This window comes from Hemicordylus capensis, chromosome 3 (genome assembly GCF_027244095.1).
Source record: "Hemicordylus capensis ecotype Gifberg chromosome 3, rHemCap1.1.pri, whole genome shotgun sequence".
NCBI lineage: Eukaryota > Metazoa > Chordata > Lepidosauria > Squamata > Cordylidae > Hemicordylus > Hemicordylus capensis.
The window spans coordinates 291609894-291634352 of NC_069659.1; the positions used below are offsets into that span (position 1 = coordinate 291609894).

General features: G+C 43.5%; 1 protein-coding gene across 3 annotated transcripts in view; it reads right to left on the bottom strand.

The window, feature by feature from the left end:
* Positions 1-1480: 1480 nt before the first annotated feature.
* Positions 1481-24459, bottom strand: part of GIGYF2 (GRB10 interacting GYF protein 2) — a 144877-nt gene continuing 121898 nt past the window's right edge. For all 3 annotated transcript variants that reach the window (XM_053307978.1, XM_053307977.1, XM_053307976.1), the window contains 9 exons: positions 16221-16379; positions 14625-14861; positions 9572-9694; positions 7118-7327; positions 6695-6903; positions 6225-6379; positions 5367-5527; positions 4873-5020; positions 1481-2560 (listed from right to left, as the gene is read on the bottom strand). In XM_053307978.1, the coding sequence (XP_053163953.1) occupies positions 2493-2560; positions 4873-5020; positions 5367-5527; positions 6225-6379; positions 6695-6903; positions 7118-7327; positions 9572-9694; positions 14625-14861; positions 16221-16379 (1470 nt within the window). In that variant the 3' untranslated portion in view covers positions 1481-2492. The remainder of the gene's footprint in view (positions 2561-4872; positions 5021-5366; positions 5528-6224; positions 6380-6694; positions 6904-7117; positions 7328-9571; positions 9695-14624; positions 14862-16220; positions 16380-24459) is intronic.

The following is a 24459-nucleotide window of genomic DNA, read 5'->3' on the forward strand; positions in this document are numbered from 1 at the left end:
AAACAAAACACTGCCACAAGAACAAGGCTGCATAGAGTTACATTACAACAAAAAAAACCCCAAACCCTTCATTCAATTGCTCTCCAAAGCTGAAAAGAATAGATGATTAAGGCTCCCTCAGAAAGAAGTCAGCCAGATCTTTCAAATTAAGAAGCCCACTGCGGGGAGTAGAGAGAAACCCACAGAAGGAAGAGTCTAAATCCTTATAGTAGTTTGACATGCAGTAGCCAATTTCATTGGGTTTGAGTCATCAATTACCCCCCTCAATTCATATTTTGCTTCAGTGGAATTCTTTTGACATGACAGAACAGGCAATGAAAACCAGTATGGAAAAAGTGCAAAACAAGAAGCTGGTTATGTCTATATTTAAGAGCTGCATAAAATCTCCTCTGTCCCCAAAGGACAGAGTATTCTAGGCTTGGGTTAGAAAGCCATCTCTTTGGTTTGCTAAAAAAAAGAGAAAGAAATCATGTTAGGATTGGTATAGTACTTGCTGTTTTGTTCACATTGGGCTTATTATGGTCTCTTTTTAAAGATGTTTACAGTGTTTAAAGAACGGGCCAGGCTTGGGTCTGCTTGCATAAACAAGGCAGAGGCATGAATGGGTATGTGTTTGCAGATGGGAGAAGGGAGGAGTGAAGATTTGTCAAGCATTTCCAATCTCAATTGATGTTTATTCCCACCTCGAAAATGATCAAGTAGAAAAATCACCAACATTCCTCTAGCAGTATGAAATAAAGCTGTTGCTGTTCTTCCATGTCTTGCACACTTGATTGTTACTTGACAAAACAGGTATGGGTCGAGCCTTCAGGTCTATTTTAGCATCAGGAAACATTGCCAAAGCTGGCTTTGACAAAAGCAAACAATGTGGGCTCAGGTATAATACAACCAGGTTTTTATTTAAGTTCTCTCTTTTTAACCCCACCGCCCATACTAGCAAGAGTTCAGAGGGATTTTAAAGTTCTGTAAACATTAACTACCCCCTTCCCCCCTTTATAAGTTTACAAAGCAAAGGAGATCAGGAGATCAGATCTGTGACAATTCCTAGCCTCTCTGTGCTACTGAATCCAAAAACTATATACAAGTCTGCAGTCATCTCTGTATAGTTACTGTACACGTTGGGGGGGGGAAGGGGGAAATCAAATGAAATAAGATCGAAATCAAACTGCACTGGAGCAACTTCAGTTGTCTTCTTCAGGCGGTGATGGCAGAAAAAGATGCTTCACGTAGCTGCACAACTTCCATGGGCACACTGTGACCCCATGCGAGTGGGTGCATGGGCAGGGGCTGGAAATGAAGTGCACTGGCCATTTCAGACTGTTTAACATTCTGGTGGTAGGGACAGGAGAATTTGGATTACATAAATATATAAGCACAATGGATTGGAAGTGATGGGAGAAAGTGTACTAGGTAACAAGGATCAGCACACCTCACTTTATTCCCTCCATGTGGTTATTACAAACAGAGACGTTGCCAATACTCAGATTCCTTGTCTCATTTATTTCACTTTGAAGACGACAGCTCCCTGTTCCTTGGCGTTAATGCTGCTGCAGAACTTACAACATTCTGAACCACCGCCATATGTAACCAGGTGATACCTGGCCAGATTTCAAGTTCCAAAAGTAGTGTCAACTCCCACACAAAACCAACTGATGAAGATACATATGGTAAAGATCCTATGTGTCTCTGAAACGAGACAAATTCACAGCAGAAGGGTCCAAAATAACTGGCCCGATCACTCTGGAGGAAATATAATTACAGGAGAAATTCAGCCGGAAGTAAGAGATGCACACCTCCACCCACAACTTGAGTCCCCAATTGTCTAGGAAGGCTGGAGTGTGCTGAAGCATGAACTCCAGCAGTTTTGATATCACCACCCGATGAAGACAGACTCAAACTTCCCCTTCGAATTTCAATGTGCTGAAGAAGGGCTGGCAGGGATGTGCAACGCCAAACCAATCCAAGCTGAATGCTGCCCACCACAGTTTCCTGCTGTCGCCAGTTTTATAGTTAGCTTATGAATGCACCTCCTGGCTTTGGAAGGCAACTTTTGCCCTGCTGGAGCGTGGAAGTCAATATCTGCGTGGCATTTTGGTTTTGAGTGACACCTGTTAACCATGAGCTCTCCACCATGATTGCACCAGTTAGATGATGAGAGTGGTGAAAGAAGGGAAGGAAGCTACCATATGTAGGCCTCCAAATGGCTTTCCAAATAGCTCGGGAGAAGAAATCACCACACAGTGATTTGCATTACACCTCATGAAGACATCTTCTTTCCCACCTACCCAGCAGAAAGAACCAGAGGCCAATATAAATGAAGATGGTTGTGCAATCCTGGGCAGAAGGAACTTGTTGAGGCTTGAAATAGCAGCCTGAGATGATAGATTCTGTGATCCATTTGCAAGGCAAAGATGATTGCAGGGAATAGACTCTGTCCAGCAGTGGAGAATGCATGGTTAACAGACACAGGAAAAGCCAGTCGTTGCATATATTCAGTAGTCATCCAAAGTCTCTATTTCTCCCATATTGAGCCGCTCTGATGAGGCATTGACTGAGAAGCCTACAAAACAAGACAGATGCAGTATTAAGTGCACAAATGCGGGATATCTGATTATTCACAGATCTTTTGAAGTAACCAACATTTATTATTATTTATATATCATTTATTATATTATTTATTTATTATTTCTCTGTGTAAACTGCCCTGAGCCATTTTTGGAAGGGCGGTATAGAAATCAAATTAATAATAAAATAACAACAACAACAACAGACAGTATTCAAGGCAGAAACAGCTAGTGTACCATTTCTCTGGTGCTTTCATCTCTTTGTTTAATCCTGTATTTACTATCATAAAATCAGTCCAAGGGCCAGTAGCGGCTGATGGGCATTGGAGTGTGTGTGTGGGGGGGAGAACCTGATCACTGAGGCAGAAGCCTATCCCCCCTGCCCCTCCACACCAACGGGTATGGGTATTTACCTGAGCCTGCCAGCATTGAGGAAAACAGAAAGGGCAGAAAAGCAGGGCAAAAGTAGAAAATAGAAAAGCGGGGTGGGGGGGAGGGGAGAAAGCAGAAAGTAAAAAAGCTGGGGTAAAAAGCAAGGAGAAAGGCAGAAAGCAGGAACTGCATCCCCTCTCCCACCAAACAAACAAGCTAGTACAAGCAGCCAAGGAATCCTCTAGAGCAGGGAGCTTCCTCCGGTCCCTCCTCCCCACCTGGAACCTCCTCTTTTGGTCTTACTGGCTACTCAGTGAAGTAGCTGCTACTCAAGCTGCTCCACCCAATCTGATTCCTAGGGGGCTCCTCCTGGCACTGCCCTCAGGAAGAAGGGAGAAATGTGTTTGTTTGTTTAACATATTTCTATGCTGCCCAAAATGGGCGGTTCACAACAGATAAAAACAGCATTAAAACATTAGTTGAAAACAAAAAGAAATTTAAAACACAACAGTTTAAAAAATTTTAAAACAAGGCTCTAACACAACATTAAAAACAATCGGGATTAAAAACATACTCCCCGAAGCAACCAGGAAGTGCATTTTTAACCCATTATTTTAATTCTTCCTGTGGGCAGTGCCAGGAAGAACCCCCTGGGAATCAGACTGGCTGGAGCAGCATGAGTAGCAGCTGTTCCAGCCAGTAAGACCAAAAGCAAGTTACAGGCAGGGGAGGAGGGGCTGGAAAAATCTCCTTGCTCTGAAGGTTTCCCTGGCTGCTGGTAAGTTTGATCCTTTAGCTTGTTTGTTTTTGTTGGCGGGGGGAGGGGAGGCACTGCCCCTCCTGCCCTTACTGACCAGCCACTACTGCCGAGGGCCTGTTCAATGCAGGGAATCCAGAACTAGAAATCCCCAAGAGGTGGCTGTCCAGCCTCTGCTTGAAAACCTCCTCCAGCAAGGGAGAGCCCATCCCCAGGTAACTGGTCCCATTGTCAAACTGCTGTTAGGAAATTTCTCCTAGTGTTCAACCAAAATCTGCTCTACCCCATCAGAACTTAAGTCTATTAAAACCAACCTTCCTGATGAACCTATGTTTCATATAGAAATATTTAAGAGGATTTCTCCCTTTATAAACCAACTACCTAGTGTTCCCTGACAACCTGAGGACTTCTGATCCAAACAAGGGGAACGGAAAGGAAAACCTGATAAGAGACTGCTGGAAGCAAATGACTGCAGCATGTTCTCCAAAGCTGCAGCTCACTCAGAAGAGGACTGACTAGGAAGGGAGCTCATCCCACTCCTTTAAGCAAGTATACCACCACCCCCTTTTGAGGGAGGAAGGGATAAAAGAATCAGTTCTCTGGCTAAAGCTCTGGAATTCTCTGAAGTTACTCTGTACAGGCATAGATCCTATCAGTGTTACTACAGAGAGACCATGAAGGAGGAGGAATGAAATATGGAACAATGGGAAAGGCAGACATGAAAACTCAAGTTGTGATGGCCAAGCATATCTAAGCATGGCTGCAACTCCAAGAGGGAAAGAGAACTTTGTAACTTCTTAAATTTTGGATTATTTATTGATTTGTTTTAAGCGGTTTTTAATATTTAATTGATTTTAATGCTTTGTTTTTATTTGTGGTGAACCGCCCTGAGACCTTGGGTTAGGGCGGTATAAAAATGCATGAAAGAAAGAAAGAAAGAAAGAAAGAAAGAAAGAAAGAAAGAAAGAAAGAAAGAAAGAAAGAAAGAAAAGCACCTGGCCATAACTGCCTCTGGAATATTAAGCTTCTATTTGCCCCTTTGGGATTTTTGGCCCCATTTATTAAATTTACCACGAAAAAGGACATTTTTTAACCACAAAAAAGCACAAAGATGCACAAGATATTTAGGATCAAGGTGCTAGGAAAATCTAATGTTGGCTTGGGGGTTCAGGAGCTCACCCAACAAGCTGGGATCTGCACGGACCATTTTTTGTTTCTTCTTCTTTTTGCCACTTTGCACTGCCTCAAAGTTGGATTGCTGGTTGTTGCTCTGATTAGTCTGAAAGACTGAATGCAATGAACTGTGGTTCATCCCCCACACAGAATCCTGGAATACAAACAATGCATTACAAGTTGAAACAGTGCTTACCTGCTCAACAAGGGTATAAAAATGACAATGATCTACTTCACAATCACAGAAAGCACAACATCATATTTCTCTGCAGCACATTCACTGATATCTGTTTGCTACATGACTACACTTTTTCCATCCCTCTCTGCCTCCCACCCTGCTTCCATATGACCTATCAAGCATTTTCAAGGGCAGCTGCACAGCTAACACAATAGCTCTCTTCTGGGCAATTCCATAGTCACAGAGTCATAGAATGTTAGAGCGGGAAGGGACCTGGGAGGCAGTTCCCGTACAAGTGTTCCACGAAGACAGAAGAACAAACCTGCTGCTGCCGCTGTTGGTTGGCTTTTTGTTTGGCACGGCGCTCAAGAAACTGCTTGGCAAATTCCTTGGCTTCAGGGGTGTCTCCAAGGTAGGCTTTGATGTAATCGTGGACCTCATAAGGAGAGTCTACTTCCTTCAGGAAGGAAACGAATGTGGGAACTGCAAAAAGAAGGGATGTTGAATTTGAGATGCCTGCAAGAAGTACAGCGGCACAGAAAGGAAGTTTCCTCACAAAACTATGCAACACATGAGAAGTTGATTCACACATTATGTTCAACACTCAAACAAGTGTATGGTGTACACAGGTACAGTCATTCACATGTTATGCTCAATGCAGGTACTTCTGTACACTTCCTATCTGTACCGTGCATTTGAAAGGCCTGTATCCAAGCTCACTTTTTAAATGAACACAAGTAGATTCATTCACACAAACACGTGTACAAGTGTACAGACATCTATACACACATACAGCATAATGTCTGATGCGGGCTGTGCAGGATAACACAAAGCTCTTTCCACTGCTCACTGAGATATGGAACAAATGATTTCCTCAGCATTGAAGCCAATGGTCTCAAATGGTCTCCTAACTGGAAGCTGCTACATAATCTGTTCTGCAACAGCATACTCTCCAAAAATGAGACATACAACTCAGCCCTGGTTCCAAATTATCCTCAAGAATATTAGCAAGTGGATATTGGGATCTTCTGCAAATAATTTCCTATCTTACTTAATGCTTTTGAAGACAATTTTGGAAAGTCATAATAGAACAGAAGATATTTTGTGCACAACTGTGATGTTATTCCCCATAGTGTATGCCTGTACACACAAAGCATTCACACTCCTTTCTGTTGCTTACCATCCAAGTTGTTGGCTGTATTGAGCGCATGAAGCATCTGCTCACACCACTGAGTGAATCCATCCGGGGCTTTATTAACTCCCTGGAACAACTTCAACAGCTTTTCCTCTTCTTCTACTTTCTTATTCTGCCTGCTTGTAACACCTATAGATTTACTAAGACAAACAAACACTACATGACAGCAAAGTATAAGAGGCACAGATTTACCAAGAACATGCACACTACACAGCATTGGAGCCTGGTAAATTCAAACAGCCCCACAGATGTTTCTGCCCAAGCCATAAATATAAGTAGTATATTGATGCAAGAGCTAACATAAAATGGACTGTGTGCAACCTTAAGAGATTCTGGCTGTACTGGTACAACACACAGAGTTTGATGAAAGGTTCCATCCACTACAAGAATTCAAGGGCTTACAACAGGATTAAGACTATACAGTGAAAGGATGTTTACTGCTTCCCAGTTCCTACCTGATGCTAGCATTGCTCTTGTTTTTGTTGGTTGCATTACGAGGTCCCACTTCCTTGACTGCATCATCCCAGAATCCCATGTTTGAGTTTTTTGTGTCAGCATTGCTCCAAATACTGCTGACAAGGTCTGATGCCCACTGGCTGCTAGGATTTGTGTTTAGAGAGCCCCATACTGAATTTCCAATGCTGGTTTGCAGATTAGAATGTTGCTGGAAAACAAGAGAAAAGGCAACACTGCTTCTTTGCATCAACTTTAGAAGAAAAGCAACAGGTCCATCCAAATAAGTCAAGAGTTCAAGAGGGCTAAATTATATATATATACATATATATATACATATATACATATATACATATATACATACATATATATATAAAAAAATTATACACACACACACACACACAAACTGGCGGGAGAATACTCACTGTAGTGCTACGAGATCTGTGTGGCTGCTGTTGCTGCTGCTGGTGTTGCTGCTTCTGCATCTGCCTTGCTTCTTCCTGCTGTATCTCCAAGAGGGACTTTGTAGTGCCTGAAGGTTTGGCAACATTTCCCCAGCCAGCCAGTTTTTGTTGCTGCTGCTGTTGCTGCTGTTGCTGCAGGACTTTCATTAGTTCTCGCTGCTGACGTCTTTGCTGGAAGATAGTCCAAGCAGGGTATTCCAGTTATTAATGCATACACAATTATCTTTCACTGCTTTCTACAAACAGTATACATGTGAATGGAAAAGTGTTTCATTAGCTTATGAGGGTACCTAAATTTGCCCCCAACACACCATTCCAATCACTTAATTTTAACTGCTTAGTGGAAAGCACACATGGGCACAGAGACTTATGCATTCTGCTTTGCTTTCACATCAAAGCAAACACCACCACCAATTTGTAGAGAAGCAAATAGCTTCTCTACGAAATTTATTTTGAAATCCTCCAGCAAAACCTCAAGGCTGATGGGATTTAACTACAGGCTTTAAATGCAAGGAGAAGCAACAGAGCTAACATTTATATAAGAGTCACTATTCTAGATCTTAAACAGGATTCTACTTCCCTCATTTCAGAATAATTTCTGAATGTACTTCCCTCTCCCCCCAGCTCACCGCTCATGCTTACAGCGGTGTTAGTCTGAAGAGGTGAACGCCACTTCTGTGACTGGTGGGCGCTTCTATGATCTGGAAGTGCAAGTGCCGATGCCTCCTGATCACAGAAGCGATGTTCGCCTCTTCAGACAAACACTGCTGTAAACCTGAAGAGTGGCTGCAGGGGTGATGAGGATGGGGCGGGACTTCCATCCTCATTTGAGACACTGTACCCAGGTGAATCTTTTTTTTTTTTTTAACTAATGTCTGAATGAGGCTTAGCTGTCACATGAATGACAGCTACCTTGGCCAAGAATGGCAATTTTTATACTACTGCTACTACTACTGCTCTACAACCAAAGTTCACAAAGTGGTTTACAAAGAAGACTTTATATCCTTCCTAAGCATCACTTAAGAATTCACTTGAATTCACAGAAATCCTACATAAGCATCAAAGCTCATTTAGCTCAGATGTCAAAGTTCTTAGACCAATGCTACAAAAGAAAGCAATATGAACAGCAGCATGCCTGAGCATGTCTGATTCTTTCTGCGCTGCACATTGTAGGCAGTCCCTTGTTGAGAAAGACTCCAAGCAAAACCTTTAGGCCTGATGTCAAGGACCCAATTACTTTCCTTCCAAATCTGTGTGGGTACTAAACAAGCCAGCATAACTTTCAAGCTGCCTGCTCTTAGGTACAATTAAACCTACATCACAGTGCAGACATTTCAGCTTAGAATAGATGCAGCTGCCTACAAGATGCATCTCTCCAAATGTTAATTAAATTTTAAAAGTAACTGGCTTAGAACTAGACATTTCTTTTTTTTTAATGGAGTCATGAAATAGATGCCTTAAGTAGGCAGCAAGCCTCTTAGTTTCTAATCTATGAAAATCAGGAGTGCTTTCAAGCCAACTGAAATGATTTTATTGTTCCTCAATTGTGTGCAAGTCTGACAGAATAAAAGCATTATTTAAAAGCATTATTTCTGTAGAACTACAGACTTTTTGAAGTCAGAGTACTCTGGAGAGAAAAGAGAGGTGAAAAACAGTGGGGGTGGGGGGGCAAGATGGATAGCATTTTGCAATACAAGAAAGATCAGCTACTTGTGCAAAAGAGCTGTGAGAGCAGAGAGACAGATGGAATGTACTGTACAAGTCTGAGATTAAGCTGAGGAGCAGGGCTAACAGATCAACCTTAAAAATAAAAGAGAGATGTGGATTCTATGGGATTCAGGTAAGTTGTGAAGCATGTTGAATTCTGAAATAAGATGCACTGTTAAATTTAGGATACAAGCAGCTTTGAGGAGCTTTACATATTTTGAAACCAGTAACCATATAGAGCGCAAAAAAAAAAAGTGGTCAGTTACACAGATGGGGCAAACTGCCATTTAATGTCTTATGCAGTGGGGCCATGTATAGGGAGGGATGCTGGAGAAGCAGAAGAAAGGAGATTGCCGAAGATAGGATACAAATTGGGGCCCTCCTATCTCTTCATCTGTACTGACAGCTTTCCCTTCTCTTGCCCATGCTGTTTCTAGGTTGCTTTTGCCTGCTGGATGAGTGTTTGAAGGTCAGACTGAGACACTATGGCAAGTGGCAAAGTGACCCCTAGTAGCGACAAACCAGAACTGCAAGCAGATTAGCAAATCAGGCACTCTATTTAAGCAGGGATGGATTGAGAAGGCAGCAGGCAGGGTAGGAAGACAAAAAAATGCCTCCCTTCTACACACTGTGAGGCATTTCAGAAGTATGACAATTATTCTGCTCCAGCAGCTACCTGAAATCTCTTCTCCAAGCTGTGAAACTTACCTCTTCTCGAAGCTGCCGTTCTCTCTCTTCTTCAAGCTTCTGGATTTCTGCTAACGATAATGTTGCCTGGGAGTGGCATGCTCTTGAATTGGATTGCTGACCCCACGTTGAAGAAGAAGGGAGCTTGAGAGCAAAGGGAAATGTCAATTAAGGTTTGTTAACAGAGAGGAGATATTATATATTGCAGTGTACATATCACTCCAGTCTTGACGGCTGTTTCCAGTCTGTTTCTGGGTATAATTCAAGGTGCTGGTTATCACTTTTAAGCCCTAAAAAGCTTGGGCAGCAGGTACCTTAGGGACCGCCTGCTCCCAGTTGAATCTACCCACCTGACTAGATCAGCTGGGAATGCTCTGCTCTGTATGCTGACATTCATTTGACAAGTATGCAGGACAGGGCCTTCTAAATTATTACCCCTAGGCTGTGGAACTCACTCACAGATTAGACCTGTTTTTAAGTTTTATTGAATTTTATTGTTTCATCTTGTTAACTGTCCTGGGTTCTTAGGATGAAAAGCAGCAAATAAATAAATAAATAAATAAATAAATAAATAAATAAACAAACACACACACACACACACACACACACACACACACATCTATCTATCTATCTATCTATATGGGAGGGATAGATAGATAGATAGATAGATAGATAGATAGATAGATAGATAGATAGATAGATAGATAGATAGATAGGAGGGAGAGAGAGAGAGAGAGAGAGATCAGCAAAACTTAAACTGCTGCTATTGTCTGCCCAAACAGCTATTAATATGTTTAGGTTTGACCACAACCTGTATTACGCCCCTTCTACATTAGAAGATGTCTCTTGTTCTGTTCCACCTGGATACTGAATTATTCTTCCCAAGATAGCTTTCATAGTATCAACAAGAAAGAATTGTTTCTAAATCAGTAAAAATTGTAAAGAATCAGGCAGCTGACTAAATAAATGGATGCAACTCTGCTAGAACTTCCAGAGCCTGTGGTAATACAGGGAAACAAAAATACATTAAAGGATGCATAACAGGAGAGAGACCCTAGTCATTTAGGAACACAGGAAGCTGCCTTATACTAAGGCAGACCATTGATCCATCTAGCTCAGTACTGCCTACAACAGGATACTCAACTGTGACCCTCCAGCTGTTTTTGGACTACAGCACCCAGCATCCTCAGCCACAGTGGCCAATAGTCAGGGATGATGGGAGTTGTATGCCAACATCTGCAGGAGGGCTGAAGTTGAGTAGCCCTGGTCTAACTGACAGGCAGCGGCTTCTACAAAGTATAGAAGAGACAATCCTTAAAAGTGTCAGTTTCACTATGGAGGTATCATTACAAACATTAAGTAGTTTGTCGATTGTCAACAATTGACACTGTCAGTGGGGGCAGCTCTTGTGAAGAATTCGGCTTACAGAATGACCCACAGAAATTTAGTATTTCTTAGTGTATATAAATAAAAAGCAAGTAGGATAATTTGCTTTCCCAGATACTGAGCTACAAAAAAAGAATGTGCATAGTCCATGCTAGAAAAAATCTTTATCAAGGGAAACTGAATTCTTGAACCTTTCTATAAGTTATATAGATCTGCATATTTTGCACTGCTTATTCGAGTTCTGCCAGTCACAGGGGGGGAATATAGAGCTGTGCAGGGCACTGAAGTCCCTCATTGCTGAACAACAGCTTCCCTCCCTCTCTTTTATTGCCAACACAAAATTCTGCGGGCTTAATGGATTTTGCTTCAAGATTGACAAGACCTCCTGCTGTCTTTAAAGACTGTATGAGCTGCTTGTTTTTATGCCCCATGTGGGGCTTATTCTCTATCCAATTGCAACTGTTTGACTAAGGGGCTTTCTGCTGGAATGGAAATACCGAAAGGGAAATGGGTTGCCACGGACTGAAGTCAGACCCAAAGTTGCAAGGCAGGCAGGCTTTGGTGATGGTAGTGTCCACTGCAGCACAACCAGACAGATTAAGAATATAAGACCAGCCCTGCTGGATCAAGCCCAAAGCCCATGGCTTTCACACAGTGGCCCATCAGATGCTTCTGAGAAGCTCACAGGCAAGATGTGAGGGCATGCCCTCTCTTCCTGATGTTGCTCCCCTGCTACAGGTATTGAGAGGCATCTTGCCTCTGAGGCTAGAGGTGGCCTATAGCCACCAGACTAGTAGACATTGATAGACCTGACCTCCGTGAATTAATCTAAGCCCCTTTAAAAGCCATCACCACATCTCATGGCAGAGAATTCCATAGATTAATTATGCACTGTATGAAAAAGTACTTCCTTTTGTTGATCCTAAAATTCCCAGCCTTCAATTTCAAGGGATGATTCCTGGCTCTAGTGTTGTGTGTATGAGAGATATAGATAGATAAAATTCTCTCTGTCCACTTTCTCTACTTCATGCACAATTTTATATGCCACTATGTTGTCTTTCCATAGTCACCTCTTTTCCCAGATGCTGTAAGCCTTGCCTCATAAGGAAGGTACTCCAGGCCCCTGATCATCTTGGTTGCCCTCTTCTGTACCTTTTCGTTCTACAATGTCCTTCTTAAGATACAGTGACCAGAACTGCATGCAGTACTCCTAATGTGGCCATATCATAGATTTGTATAAGGACATTATAATATTAGCATTTTTATTTTCAGTCCCCTTGCTAAATATCCCTGGCATGGAATTTGCCTTTTTTACAGCTGCCGAACACTGAGTCGACACTTTCAACAAGCTGTCCACAATGACCCCAAGATCTCCTTCCTGGTCAGTGACTGATAGCTCAGACCCCATCAGCATATATGTGAAGTTGGGATTTTTTTTTTTTTGCCCCAATATGCATCACTTTACACTTGCAATTTGAAGAGATCCTTTTGGAGCTCCTCACAATTGGTTGTGGATTTTGCTACCCTAAACAGTTTAGTGTCATCTACAAATTTGGCCACTATGCTGCTTACCCCAGCTTCTAGCTTATTTATGAACAAGTTAAAGAGCACTGGTCCCAGTACAGATCCCTGGGGGACCCCACTTCTTACTTCCCTCCATTGTGAAAACTGTCAATTTATTCCTGTCCTTCAACCTGTGACTAAACATAAACCTGTCCCCTTAATCCCATGACTGCTATGTTTACCCAAGAACCTTTGGTGGGGAAATTTGTCAAAAGCTTTTTAAAAGTAGAAGTATACTATGTCAACCGAATCACCTTTATCCAAATGCTTGTTGACACTCTCAAAGGCCTCCAAAAGGTTAGTGAGGCAACACTTGCCCTTGCAGAAGCCATGCTGGTTCTCCTTCAACAAGGCCTGTTCTTCTATATGTTTAACAATTTTGTCCTGAAGTATGCTTTCCATCAATTTACCCAGCACAGAAGTTAACTTAACTGGCCTGCAATTTCCAGGATTCCCCTTTGATCCCTTTTTGAAATTTGGAATTACATTAGCTACTTTCCAGTCCTCTGGTACCAAGCCTGATCGTAGGGATTACATATTTTTGCTAAGAGATCAGCAATTTCACATTTGAGTTCCTTCAGAACTCTTGGGTAGATACCATCTAGCCCGGGTGATTTGTTCCTTTTTTGTTTTTCAAGACAGTTTAGAACATCCTCTCTTGTCACCTCTAATTGGCTCAGTTTTTTAGCCTCTGAGATACTCAGTTCTGGATTGGAATCGGTATATGGTCAGTATCCTCCACTGTGAAAACAGATGCTAGAACTCATTCATCTTCTCTGCAATCTTCTTATCCTCAATAATCCATTTCATACCCTCATCATCTAAGGGTCCAACCGCCTCCCTTGCAGGTTTTGTGTTTCTGATATATTAAAAGGAGTTTTTGTTATTCCCTGTGACACTTCAAGCTACATGCTTCCCAGACTCTCTTTTTGCACCCCTTATTGTTTATATTCCTTTCTGTTCTCGGGCAGGACCTCCATTTTCTGAAGGAAATCTTCTTCCCTTTTATAGCTTCCCTGCTTGTTAGTCATGCTGGCATCTTCCTGAACTTGGTGGTACCTTTCCTTCTTCTTGGTATACATTCCAACTGAGCTTCTAGTATTGTGGTTCTGAATAAATTCCATGCTTTCTGGAGTGATTTGACCCTCCTGACTTCCCCTTTCAGCTTCCTTTTTACCAGTCACCTCATTTTTGAGAGGACTTCCTCTTCTGAAGTCCAATGCATCTGTATTGGACTTCCTTGGCAGTGCTTCGCTTGCATATAAGCTGAATTGGATCATACTATGGTCACTATTCCCCAATGGTTCTACAACTCTGATATCTTGCACCAGGTCCTGGGCACCACTCAGGAGTAAATCTAAGGTCACCTTCTCTCTGGTAGGGTCCACGACCAACTGTTCTAAGGCACAGTCATTTCACATATCTAGAAATTTGGCCTCTCTGTCAATACCCGCATGTGAATTTGCCCAGTCTATGTGAGGGTAATTGAAGTCACCCATTATTATAGCTCTGTCTTTCTTTAACGCCTCTCTGAGTTGCTTCACCAGGTCACTCTCAGACCTTTGATCTAAGAGGGCGATAAATGTGATCCCAGTAACACATTTCCTTTCAGTCCTTGTAATGTTACCCATAATGATTCTGTGGAGGACTCCAGTCCTCCCAGGTTTTCTAGCTTGTTGGTTTGTATCCCTTCTTAAATATATAGTGCTACTCCATCCCGCAATCACCCCTGTTCTTTCTGAAGAGTTTGTATCCAGAAATTACTGTGTCCCACTGGTTCTCACTATTCCACCAGGTTGCCATTATGCTCACTACAGTATATCTATGTTTTCATTAGCAACCAAGCACTTCAGCTTGCCCATCTTGGCTTGGAGGCTCCTGGCTTTGGTATATAAACACCTATACACCAAGTCTCTTACCTGGTATTGGCATATGCTATCTCCCTTACTGTCACTTGACCTTTTTGACCAGCTGACATTTTTCCATCTGTTCTACTCTGGCCCCTTCTGGTTTATCTGAAAGGTTTGCACCCTTGCAGAACAGGAGATTTTGCTTGCCGAATCAGATACCACCCAGTTCCTGTCATGGCAGTGAGATAAATAATAAAGATGTGAGGAATCAATACCTTCATCTGTGCAAGTTGCTGCTGCTGTTGCTGCTGCTGCAATCGACGCAAAGCCTCCTGCTGCTGCTGCCTCTGCCTCAAAATTTCTTTCTGGCGTTGGAGTTCCAGCTCCTTACGCTTCCGTTCTTCTTCCTCATGTCGCTGTCGAGCTGCTTCCTCTTCCATGCGCAACCGGTTTTCTTCCAGCTGACGCTTTGCCTCTTCTTCTTCACGTGCCCATTTGGCAGCCTCCTCTTCCTTCCCAGAATAGAAATAATATGTCAAGTCTCTAAGTGGGCTTACCTTGCTTTAATTTTCTTTAAAATGCTGCCTAAAAAATAAAAAAATCTGAACTGCAGAGGACTGCCAGATATTCTTTGAAATAAAGCTTGGGGTACCCCAGATCTGTCCACTGTCACAGTGTTTGTCTCCTCAAACACTGTAAGCATGTAGAGTGGGCAGGTGGTTGGGAGGGAATATAAGGGCTGTTTGCTTTTAAGCCAGGATTGCCAACAATGTGGCTTGTAATCCTAGTTTGCAAATACATACCTTGTTTTAGGCAAATGATAGTTTCCTGGTTTTGGATTAAATGGAACATTGCATTCTACAACACATGATTCTTTTCAAGAAACATGAAATAAATTAAGCGATCAGGGTGTGTGGAAGAGTTAAGCCTGAGGCTCATGCCTGCTCATTCAGGTAATGTCAAACCATGATTAGACAATACATCACTCCTACTTTTCCGCGATGGTAGATTATCATTGTTAACAGATTTGCTGCAAAACATACATAGTGATGTGCACGGAACCGCGGAGCTGCGGTCCGGCACTGGGGTGGGGGTTTCTTTAAGGGCAGGGGGAGGGTGTACTTACCCCTCCCGCCACTTTCCCCCCTCTTTCTCCCACTTTCCCCCCATATTTGAAAAACAGTTCTTTAAATAAAGTAAGAATGGCTCCTAATCTTCTTTGAAACATTCCAAGTTTTCATCCCTTATAAGTGCTGTAAGTTTTGCCATCTCAGCGTATTCCCAAATTTTTATCAACCAATCTTCTTTTGAGGGCATTTTATTATCTTTCCATTTCTGCGCAAACTTTTTTAGTTAGCAATTGGGGCGGCAGGATTCCTCCCTTCCCCCGCTCGGCTGCAAAAGGCTTCAGGAAGCCTTTTGCGTGTGTGTGGCCGCACGCACGCACAAAAGGCTTCCTGAAGCCTTTTGCAGCCGAGCAGGGGAAGGGGCAGCAGGGAGGAATCTTGCCGCCCCAATTGCTACCTTAGAAAGGCGCGCTGGAGGGGGGAAATCGGCAGGAGGGGTAAGTACACCCTCCCCCCGCCCTTAAAGGAAACCCCCACCCCAGTCCGGCTGAACCCCGACCTGCCCATGTCCAGACTGGTCCGTGCACATCAGTAAACATACGGACTTGCTTCATTCAGACAACGCTTTTCAAGTCATATGAGGCAATATTAAAGTTTTATCTTGGTGTTTGATCTAGAATAGCTCATTCACATATGCAAGTCAGCACATGAAATTGCTGTCTTCTAATGGTGAATGTACATGTGTGAACAAGCCCTCTCTTCAAACAATTCTCAACAGGAGAAGACATTTGCCATTCTCTTCACCTGTTTACGAAGCAACTCTTCTCGCTGCCGTCTTTCTTCTTCTTCTCTTCTCCTCTCCTCCAATCTTCTAAGTGCTTCTTCCTGTTGTTGCCGTTCCTCTTCCTCCCGTTGTCGTCTTAGTGCAATTTCTTGTTCCCTCTGCCGCCTCAGAGCTTCCTCCTGCCATAGATATTAAAGAAAATGTTCAGCAATGCAAGGAGATCAATTTATGAGCAGAATATGGACAGAAGGCATGATACCAGTATCTGGCATGAAAGGAATATTCTTCAGCTTCTGGAGGGAGTGGAACCAGAAGTCACATAGGTTCATAAATGCAAGCACAAACCACCTGGAGAAAAGGGACATCCACTTTTTTAAAAAAGCAGTTTACCACCATTTTAGCTGTAATCAGCTTTCTCTTTTTAGGAGGTTTGGGGTTGTGCTCCTCAAGGAAAAATCTCATTAAGTCCTTTGTCTGCCAAGACTATTGAAGCTTCTCAAATGAGCTCATATATGAAGCAATTAAAAGTTTTATCTCCCTGGCAGATAGGGGTAATGACAGTGGCCATATTTTTTACTGAACAAAGGAATGCAAAACTAGCATAACTGGCTGGTTCTGCTCATTGACTCATTGTCCTATTTGACTCTTCTTGGTTGTGCCTGGAACACAGCAGAGCTAAACAGGGAGGAACTCCCAACAGTATTTGTTATTGTTCATAAGAGCCCTTTTATAATGTCTTATTTATCAGAAAAACAGGTTGTCTACTTGTAACAGATGATCTGGTAGTGATCCAGCAACATTCATAGAAAGTGCGTTCTGCACCTGTGCAGACCACTTCGGGTAAAACTCATTTGCTCCTCAAGACGCCCCCAAGCGCCGGCTGCACATGCTCCACACCTGTTATTATCAGTGGTTTGGTGTTCTCCTATTCAGTTTCTGTCAGCCAACAACCTCTTTTTTAAAAATATATATTTTATGTTAAGCTTGTGCTCTGCAGTGGGGATGGATGGGAGGGTTTTATGAATGTCACTGGATCACTACCAGATCATCTGTTACAGGTAAGCAACCTGTTTATCTGGATAGTGATCCAGCAACCGTCATAAATAGTGGGTGATTTACAAGCTTCCACAATGGTGGTGGGAGCCGCAAACAATTGAAGCACCCTTTTAATAACGGCCCTTCCAAAACTGACTGCTGCTGCAGAGCAAAAGTCCAAAGAATAAAGGTAAAAGTGTGCCGTCAAGTCGATTCTGATTCCTGGAGCCCACAAACCCTGTGGTTTCTTTGGTAGAATACAGGAGGGGTTTATCATTGCCTCCTTCCTCGCAGTATGAGATGATGCCTTTCAGCATCTTCCTATATAGCTGCTGCCCGATATAGTACCAGTGGGGATTCAAACTGGCAACCTTGTGCTTGTTAGTCAAGCATTTCCCCACTGCGCCAATGGTTTACAAAAGTCTGGTCTGAAGTCCAAGTAGCAGCCATGCATATGTCCTTGTATTTCAGACCCGACAAATGGGCCTCTGAAGTTACATATGCCCGAAACTGGTGGAGTCGCCTTCTGTTGTTTATAGGCCATTAATATCATTTCCACAAGCCAATGTGAAATTTGCTTGCATGAAGGGGATAGCACAGCCCTTAAAGCATACAAACAACTTGTTTTGGCCTTCTAATTTCACTAGTTTTCAAATAGAACAGCAGAGCTCTGGGTACATCCAGGCAACACATTGCTCATTCAAGTGCAGTAGACGGATTTCCAAAAAATGTAGGAAGAATCACATCTTGGTTTAGATGCAATTCTGTGACTATTTTAGTTCAGAACTCCAGATCCAAATGCATCACCACCTTATCCATGTGAAACTTGGTGTATGATTCATCTATGCGTAATGCAATGAGTTCACTCACTCGCTTTGCACTGGTTATAGCCACCAAAGATATAGTCTTCAGTGTCACTAATCTCACAGTAGCAGTTGCTATTGGTTCAAATGGTTTCTCTGTTAAAGTGGAGAGCACCAATGAAAGACTCCATTTGTCCATTGGTTGGCGAACTGGGTGGTATAGACTATTTATTCCTTTCACGAACTTTTTGCATTTTGAGTGGGAAAATGCAGTCTTTCCATCCCAACCTTTGTAGTTCACTGAAATTTCAGCCAAATATACTTAAATACACATTTGCCAATCCACTGGTTTTTAGGGATGTGAGATAGAGGAATACTTCTCTTAGAGATGCTGTCTTGGGTTTAAAGTGTTTTGTTTTTGAATATTTACAAAATCTTTCCCATTTAGCAGTGTAGTTTCTTCTAGTGGATGCTCTCCTGTTAATTCAGTATGATTTTACTCAGTAGCCTATCTCCCACATTGTGAGATTCAGATTCCTTAAGCTTAGATGCAGCAGTTGCCCCCTCCCCTGACTTAATAAGATTGGGCCGTTGAGGGAGTCGCCTGTGGTTCCGGCCGAATAGTTTGAGTAGCTGCAGAAACTATGGCTGCCTTGGCCACCAGGGGGTTATTAGGATGCCTCTGGTCTTGTCCTGTAGCAGCTTGGCAACCACTTTGTTCAGCAATGAATAAGAAGGGAACAAACAGAACAGACTTCAAGTCCATTGGAACAGGAATGCATTGCCCTTGGAACGATACCCCAGGCCTGTTGTCGAACAATATTATCTGCATTTCCTGTTCCCTTGTGTTGCAAAAAGATCCACTGATAGAGTCCCCCAAAGATCGAACAGTTCTTTTAGGAGACAAGGGTTCATCTCCCATTCGTGCTGCTGCAGCAGAATTTCTGATCTGCTTAACTTATCTGCTAAAATGTTGTCCTCGCCCTTTATGTGGATTGCCACCATATATATATTTTTAGCAATGCACCAATTCCACATCTGTAGGCTGAGCTGGCACAGAGACTGCGAGACTGTTCCACCCTGCTTGTTTATGTAAGCGATTGCAGTGGTGTTGTTCATCTGAATCTGCACCACTTGGTTCGATAAACGTCTTTAGAATGATTTTAGAACCCTGTACACTGCAAGCAGTTCTTGAAAGTTTATGTGCAACATCTTCTGCTGCACAGTCCATAGACCTTGTACTCATAAGTCTGACAGGTGAGCCCCCCAGCCCAACAAGCATCTGTACTCAATGTTACTGTGGGTATTGGTGTCTGGAATGGCAACCCATGTAAAAGATTTGTCCTGTGAGTCCACCATTGCAGCGAGGCTTGAACCCTCTCTGGAATGTGCAAGATAATGCTCTGTGGATCTACACTGGGGCAGAATACCGACAGGTACCATAATTGAAGTTTTCTCAGTTGCAGTTTTGCGTAATGTACTGTTGATGTGCAGGAGGCCATTAGGCCCAGGAGTACCTGATTAGATTGTGCCTTTTGTTGTGGTTTCACTTGAAATGTCCATACTAGTAGACCAATACTTTCAAAACGATCCTCCGGCAAGAATGCCTTTTGACTTTCCGTGTCCAATGCTGCCCCTATGATTGTACTGAAGTAATTTGACTGGATCCAGATGCAACTTTCCCCAACTGATTCGAACTCCTAGGTCATTCTATAAAGTTGTTACACACTGTATCTGTGATAGTAACTGATTTTTTCTTTTTGCAATGAGGAGCCAGTCGTTCAGAAATGGAAAGATGGACAGACCCTGGGTCCAAAGGTAGGCTATGATCACTGCCATACATTTTGTGAACACCCTCGGGTCTGTCGCTAGGCTGAAGGGTCATAGACTGTACTGATATATTCTCTTGCCCACTGTGAAACGTATGTATTTTCTGTGGTTCTCCAGTATGCCAATATGAAAATAAGCATCTTTTAGATCCAACACTTCAATCCACATCTCTTCATATAGAAGTTATCACGCAAAACCTTTTCACATCGACATACACTGGGCCCTGGTGTAGTGCGTGGTGCCTGGGCCCATAGGAGGGCCTTATCTGTGGCTGCCCTCTTCTTTGGAACACTCTTCCCCCCCAGATTCATTTAGCCCCCTCCCTGGCAGCTTTTAAGGCCCTTCTTAAGACCCACCTGTTTTGCCAGGCATTTGCCCTTTAATAAGTTTAAAAAAAAAAAAATTATTGATTGGTGTTATTTCTGTTGTTCACTGCCTAGAGTCTTTGGAGGAGGCGGTATATAAGAAGTTACAATAAACAGACAAATAAATACGTACAGATTTAGCCAGCGAAGGTCCATTATTGGGTGAATGCCTCCTTTCCTCTTCAGGATTTGGAAGTATCGGGAATAAAAGCCCATCTGACTGCAAGACCATTATCCTGGAGATATTGCCTTCTTCTCCAACAGCATTGTGACTTCCTCCATCAGTGCAGATGACTCGGGAGTGTATTTTATCCCTGTGAACTCTGGCAGAGCAATGAATTCTATTCCATCTGGTCTGGATTATTCTTAAGACCCATCGGTCTGGTGTTATATGGTGCAATGCTTGCGCATGACTTGCCAGTTTCATGTTGTTTCTGACATTGATGGATTGTGTTGCAGTCCTGTGGTTTTTGCTCAACGCCGATGGTACAAGTGGGTGTGGAGACTGATCAAAAATGTTGCTTGGTCAGTTGCATGGTCTTATTACGGCTTGCCTGATTTCCTTTATTCGTTGTCACAAATGGCTTTTGATTATATCTCTGAAAAGGCCTTCTAAACTCTCTGCGATCATTTTGTCAGTATGAGTTTTGTCTAAATTGGTATGGCTGATATTGTGTGCCAACTAACTTTGGGTGTTGTTGATGTGAAAGTTTTTGCTGTATACTTAGATTTTTTAGATTTGGCACTGGATGTTTCATTAGATATTCATTCTCTTCTTCTTGAAGTGTCTCCAAACTTTTTGAAGTTGGCGTCGACGTTTGCCCCAGCAGGCAGGAAACCTTGGGACTTAGCATAGTCTTTGAACCGGTGCCACTTCTTCAGGTAATTTTGTCTGGTAGAGGGCTTCCGCTGGTTCAACAAAATATTGTCTAGGAGTTTATTCGCCACATGGTCAGACGAAGCGTGTCAACGTCTGGGTGGAGAACCAGACTACCATCCCGGGATAGGAGATTGGGAACTCAAGGCAGTAGATGGTACTGGTACTGCATACCTGTGGAAACCAAGACTGTCTTGGCCACCACGGCATCACCAGAAAGCAGGAGGTCGGTACGGAGAGGAGGCGTGCCACCACTCTGGTTGAGGAGGGAATGGTTGAGGAGGGAATATGTAAGAAGTCTCCCTTGACCAGTCCAACTGAAAAACATCCCCCAAGGATCGTTGATCGTTCCCTGCCCTGGAGCAGAAGCGGGAACACATCGCATTTCAGAGGTTGTGAACAGGTCTATCGTTGGTCGCATCCAGTGGTGGAACAGGGGAGTCAGATATATTGCGTTGAGCTCCCATTCGTGCAGGCTCTCCTGAAGAAAAACATGACTCAGATCGTCCGCTAGGACATTTTCCAGGCCTTTGATGTGAACTGGTGAAACCTGGTGTTGCAGGCACCAGTGCCACAGTTGAACACTGAGGGTGCATAACGTGCAAGACACTGTCCCTCCCTGGTGGTTGATGTAAATCTGGGCTGTGGTAGTGTTGAGGTGGATCTGGACAGTCCTGTTCTGGACAAGTGGCAGAAATGCGTGAAGAGCCTGGAAGACAGCAAGCAGTTCCAGAAAGTTGATATGTAGGCTGCTCTGCCGCGTGGACCACTTCCCCTCTATTTGATGGCCTCTGCAATGAGCTCCCCAGCCCAGAAAGGAGGTATCGGTTGTAACTCAGACAGATGGTAACGGACTCTGGGAAGGAACTCCCTCCAACAGATTCCTCCGGTCCGATCACCAAGATAGTGATCTTAGGACTTGTGGTGGAAGAAGTAGACATTTCCACTGGCAGTACCTGATTGGGCTGAACAGCAAAAGAAACCACAGAGTTTTTGCATCTTTAGACGAGCATATCGGATGACTGAATTGCACAATGCCATCAGCCCTAGAAGTCGCTGGATGGACTGCGCTGGCTGTAGTGGTTGGATCTGAAAGAGACGAACGAGGGCCTGGATGCAAAGTAACGGTCCTCCAGCAAGCATGCCCTTTGGATAGTGGTGTCCAGCACGGCCCCAATATAACTGATGACTGGAACAGGATCCAAGTGGGACTTCTTCCAGTTGACCTGGATGCCCAAGTCCTGCAGCAGGTCCAATACATATCGGATCTGTGAAAGTAACTCGTTTCTGTCTTTTGATGTTAAGAACCAGTCATTGAGTAATGGGTAGATTGAGACGCCTTGTGTCCGCAGATCGACTATCACCACAGCCATACATTTGGTGAAAACCCTTGCAGCGGTGGACAGGTCGAAGGGTAATACATTGCACTGGTACACTTGGGGGCCTAAGGTAAAATGTAGGTACTTCCTGTGTTCTGGTCGGATGCTGACATGGAAGTAGCCATCTTTCAGATCCAGCGTCGCAAGCCACCTCCCCCTGTGTAGAAGAGGCAATATTTGTTGCAATGCCATCATTCAAAATTTTCTAACTCGCACGAATTTGTTCAGGCAACGAAGGTCCACAATGGGGCACAAATCCCCGTCCCGAATTGGATTCTGAAAATAGCGGGAGTAGAACCCATCCTGCCTGGCCATCCATGGAACTGGAGTGATTGCGCTCTTCTCCAACAGTTCCTTCACCTCTGCCTGCAATGTGTCTGAGGGAGGGGTGAATCTCATTTCTCATTCTCGTGCACCACGGTGTCTCCCAAAACTCTATGGCGTATCTGGAAGAAATAATCTTGAAGACCCAGCAGTCTGATGTTGTGTGGGGGTATGGCTTGCCAGTCTGATAGAAGGAGATGGCAGACACAGAGTGGTGATTCTGTCCATCAGCCAAGGTGACAGCGCCCCAGCAGGCAGGAACAGGGGAAAAAGTAGTGTCAATGGACAGGCATAATTCTCAAAGATGCTTCTGGGCATCTGAGGACTTGGTTGTGCATGACTGTGCATACTTTGCCTTGTTGGGCCAATTGCACTTCTGGAAGGGGTTGCATCGCCTTCTACAATCACGGCGATCTTGTTGGTGATAATTAGACCTTTGTCTCACAAAAGTGGGACAGTATCTTTGTGTATAGAATGATGTGGAAGGCTGATCGGTGAACGTCTTGGCCGTAAACTTTGATTTTTTCATTTGTTCCGTTGTGCTATCTGTGGACTTGCTGAAAAGGCCGGAACCATCAAAAGGGAGTCCCTCGATCTTGTCCTTCATGTGGGCTTGGAGGTGTGTAGACCACAGCCATGCATGTGTTCGGAGTTATTGATGTAGTCAGAGATCTCCACTCTGACTCCGCCATATGCTCAGCAGAGCGATCTAACATTTTCTGGAACTTCGTCTTGAACTCCTCCGATGTTTGGGAGTCCAAGTCTGCCTGAAAGTTCTCCCACACACTGTGAGTATATTCAGACGTGCAAGCAGCGTAGTTCGCTAACTTGATAGAAAGACACGAAGTAGAGTAAATCTTGTGGCCTAGCAAATCCAACGTCCTCCTTTCCTGTTCTGGTGGGACCACAAGCTGTTTCCCAGACTTGGAGGAGGAAGCGCAGTCTATTACCAAGGAGTTTGGCACCGGGTGCTTCAATAAATATGTGTTGTCCTTCTCCTGAATTCAATATAAACTCTCCAGGCGCTTAAAGGTGGGAGTCGAGGTGTGAAGAACCTCCCACATGCATTTCGCAGCTCTGGTGATGACCAGGAGCATTGGCAATGCCACCGGTGCAGTGCTCTGAGTCTTGACCATAAAATTATATACAGGATCATCAATGGTCTGTAGTTCAGAGCACAAATCCAGACCCAGCGCTTCCACCATAGCATGGACGTGCTTGTGATAAGACTTTAGTTCCTCATTAGGTGACACGTAAGTGGCAGGGGCCCCATCAGTAGGAGGCTCCACAACAGTTTTCCCTTCCTCAGGGTCAGACTCGAAATCCAAAGAACCATAATGTTCTGAGGCTGAGGAGGCGGACAAGGCTGGTAAAACAGTTTGGGTTTCTATTGACAGCAATTGGGTCGAAGTTGGAGCGTTTTGTGTGGCAATGGTTTACCGGGGTCTAAAACTGAACAAAAGCCATCAGCCAGTACAGATCAAACACGGAGAAATCCAAAGAAATAATAATAAGAATTTTCTCTCACAAACCGAACTCACAAGGAACCTTCCGACAACCAACGGCAAACCGAGCTCCAAACGCTGAGGCGTTTTATTTTATTTTATTTTTTTACATTTATATTTTGCTCTTCCTACAAGGAGCCC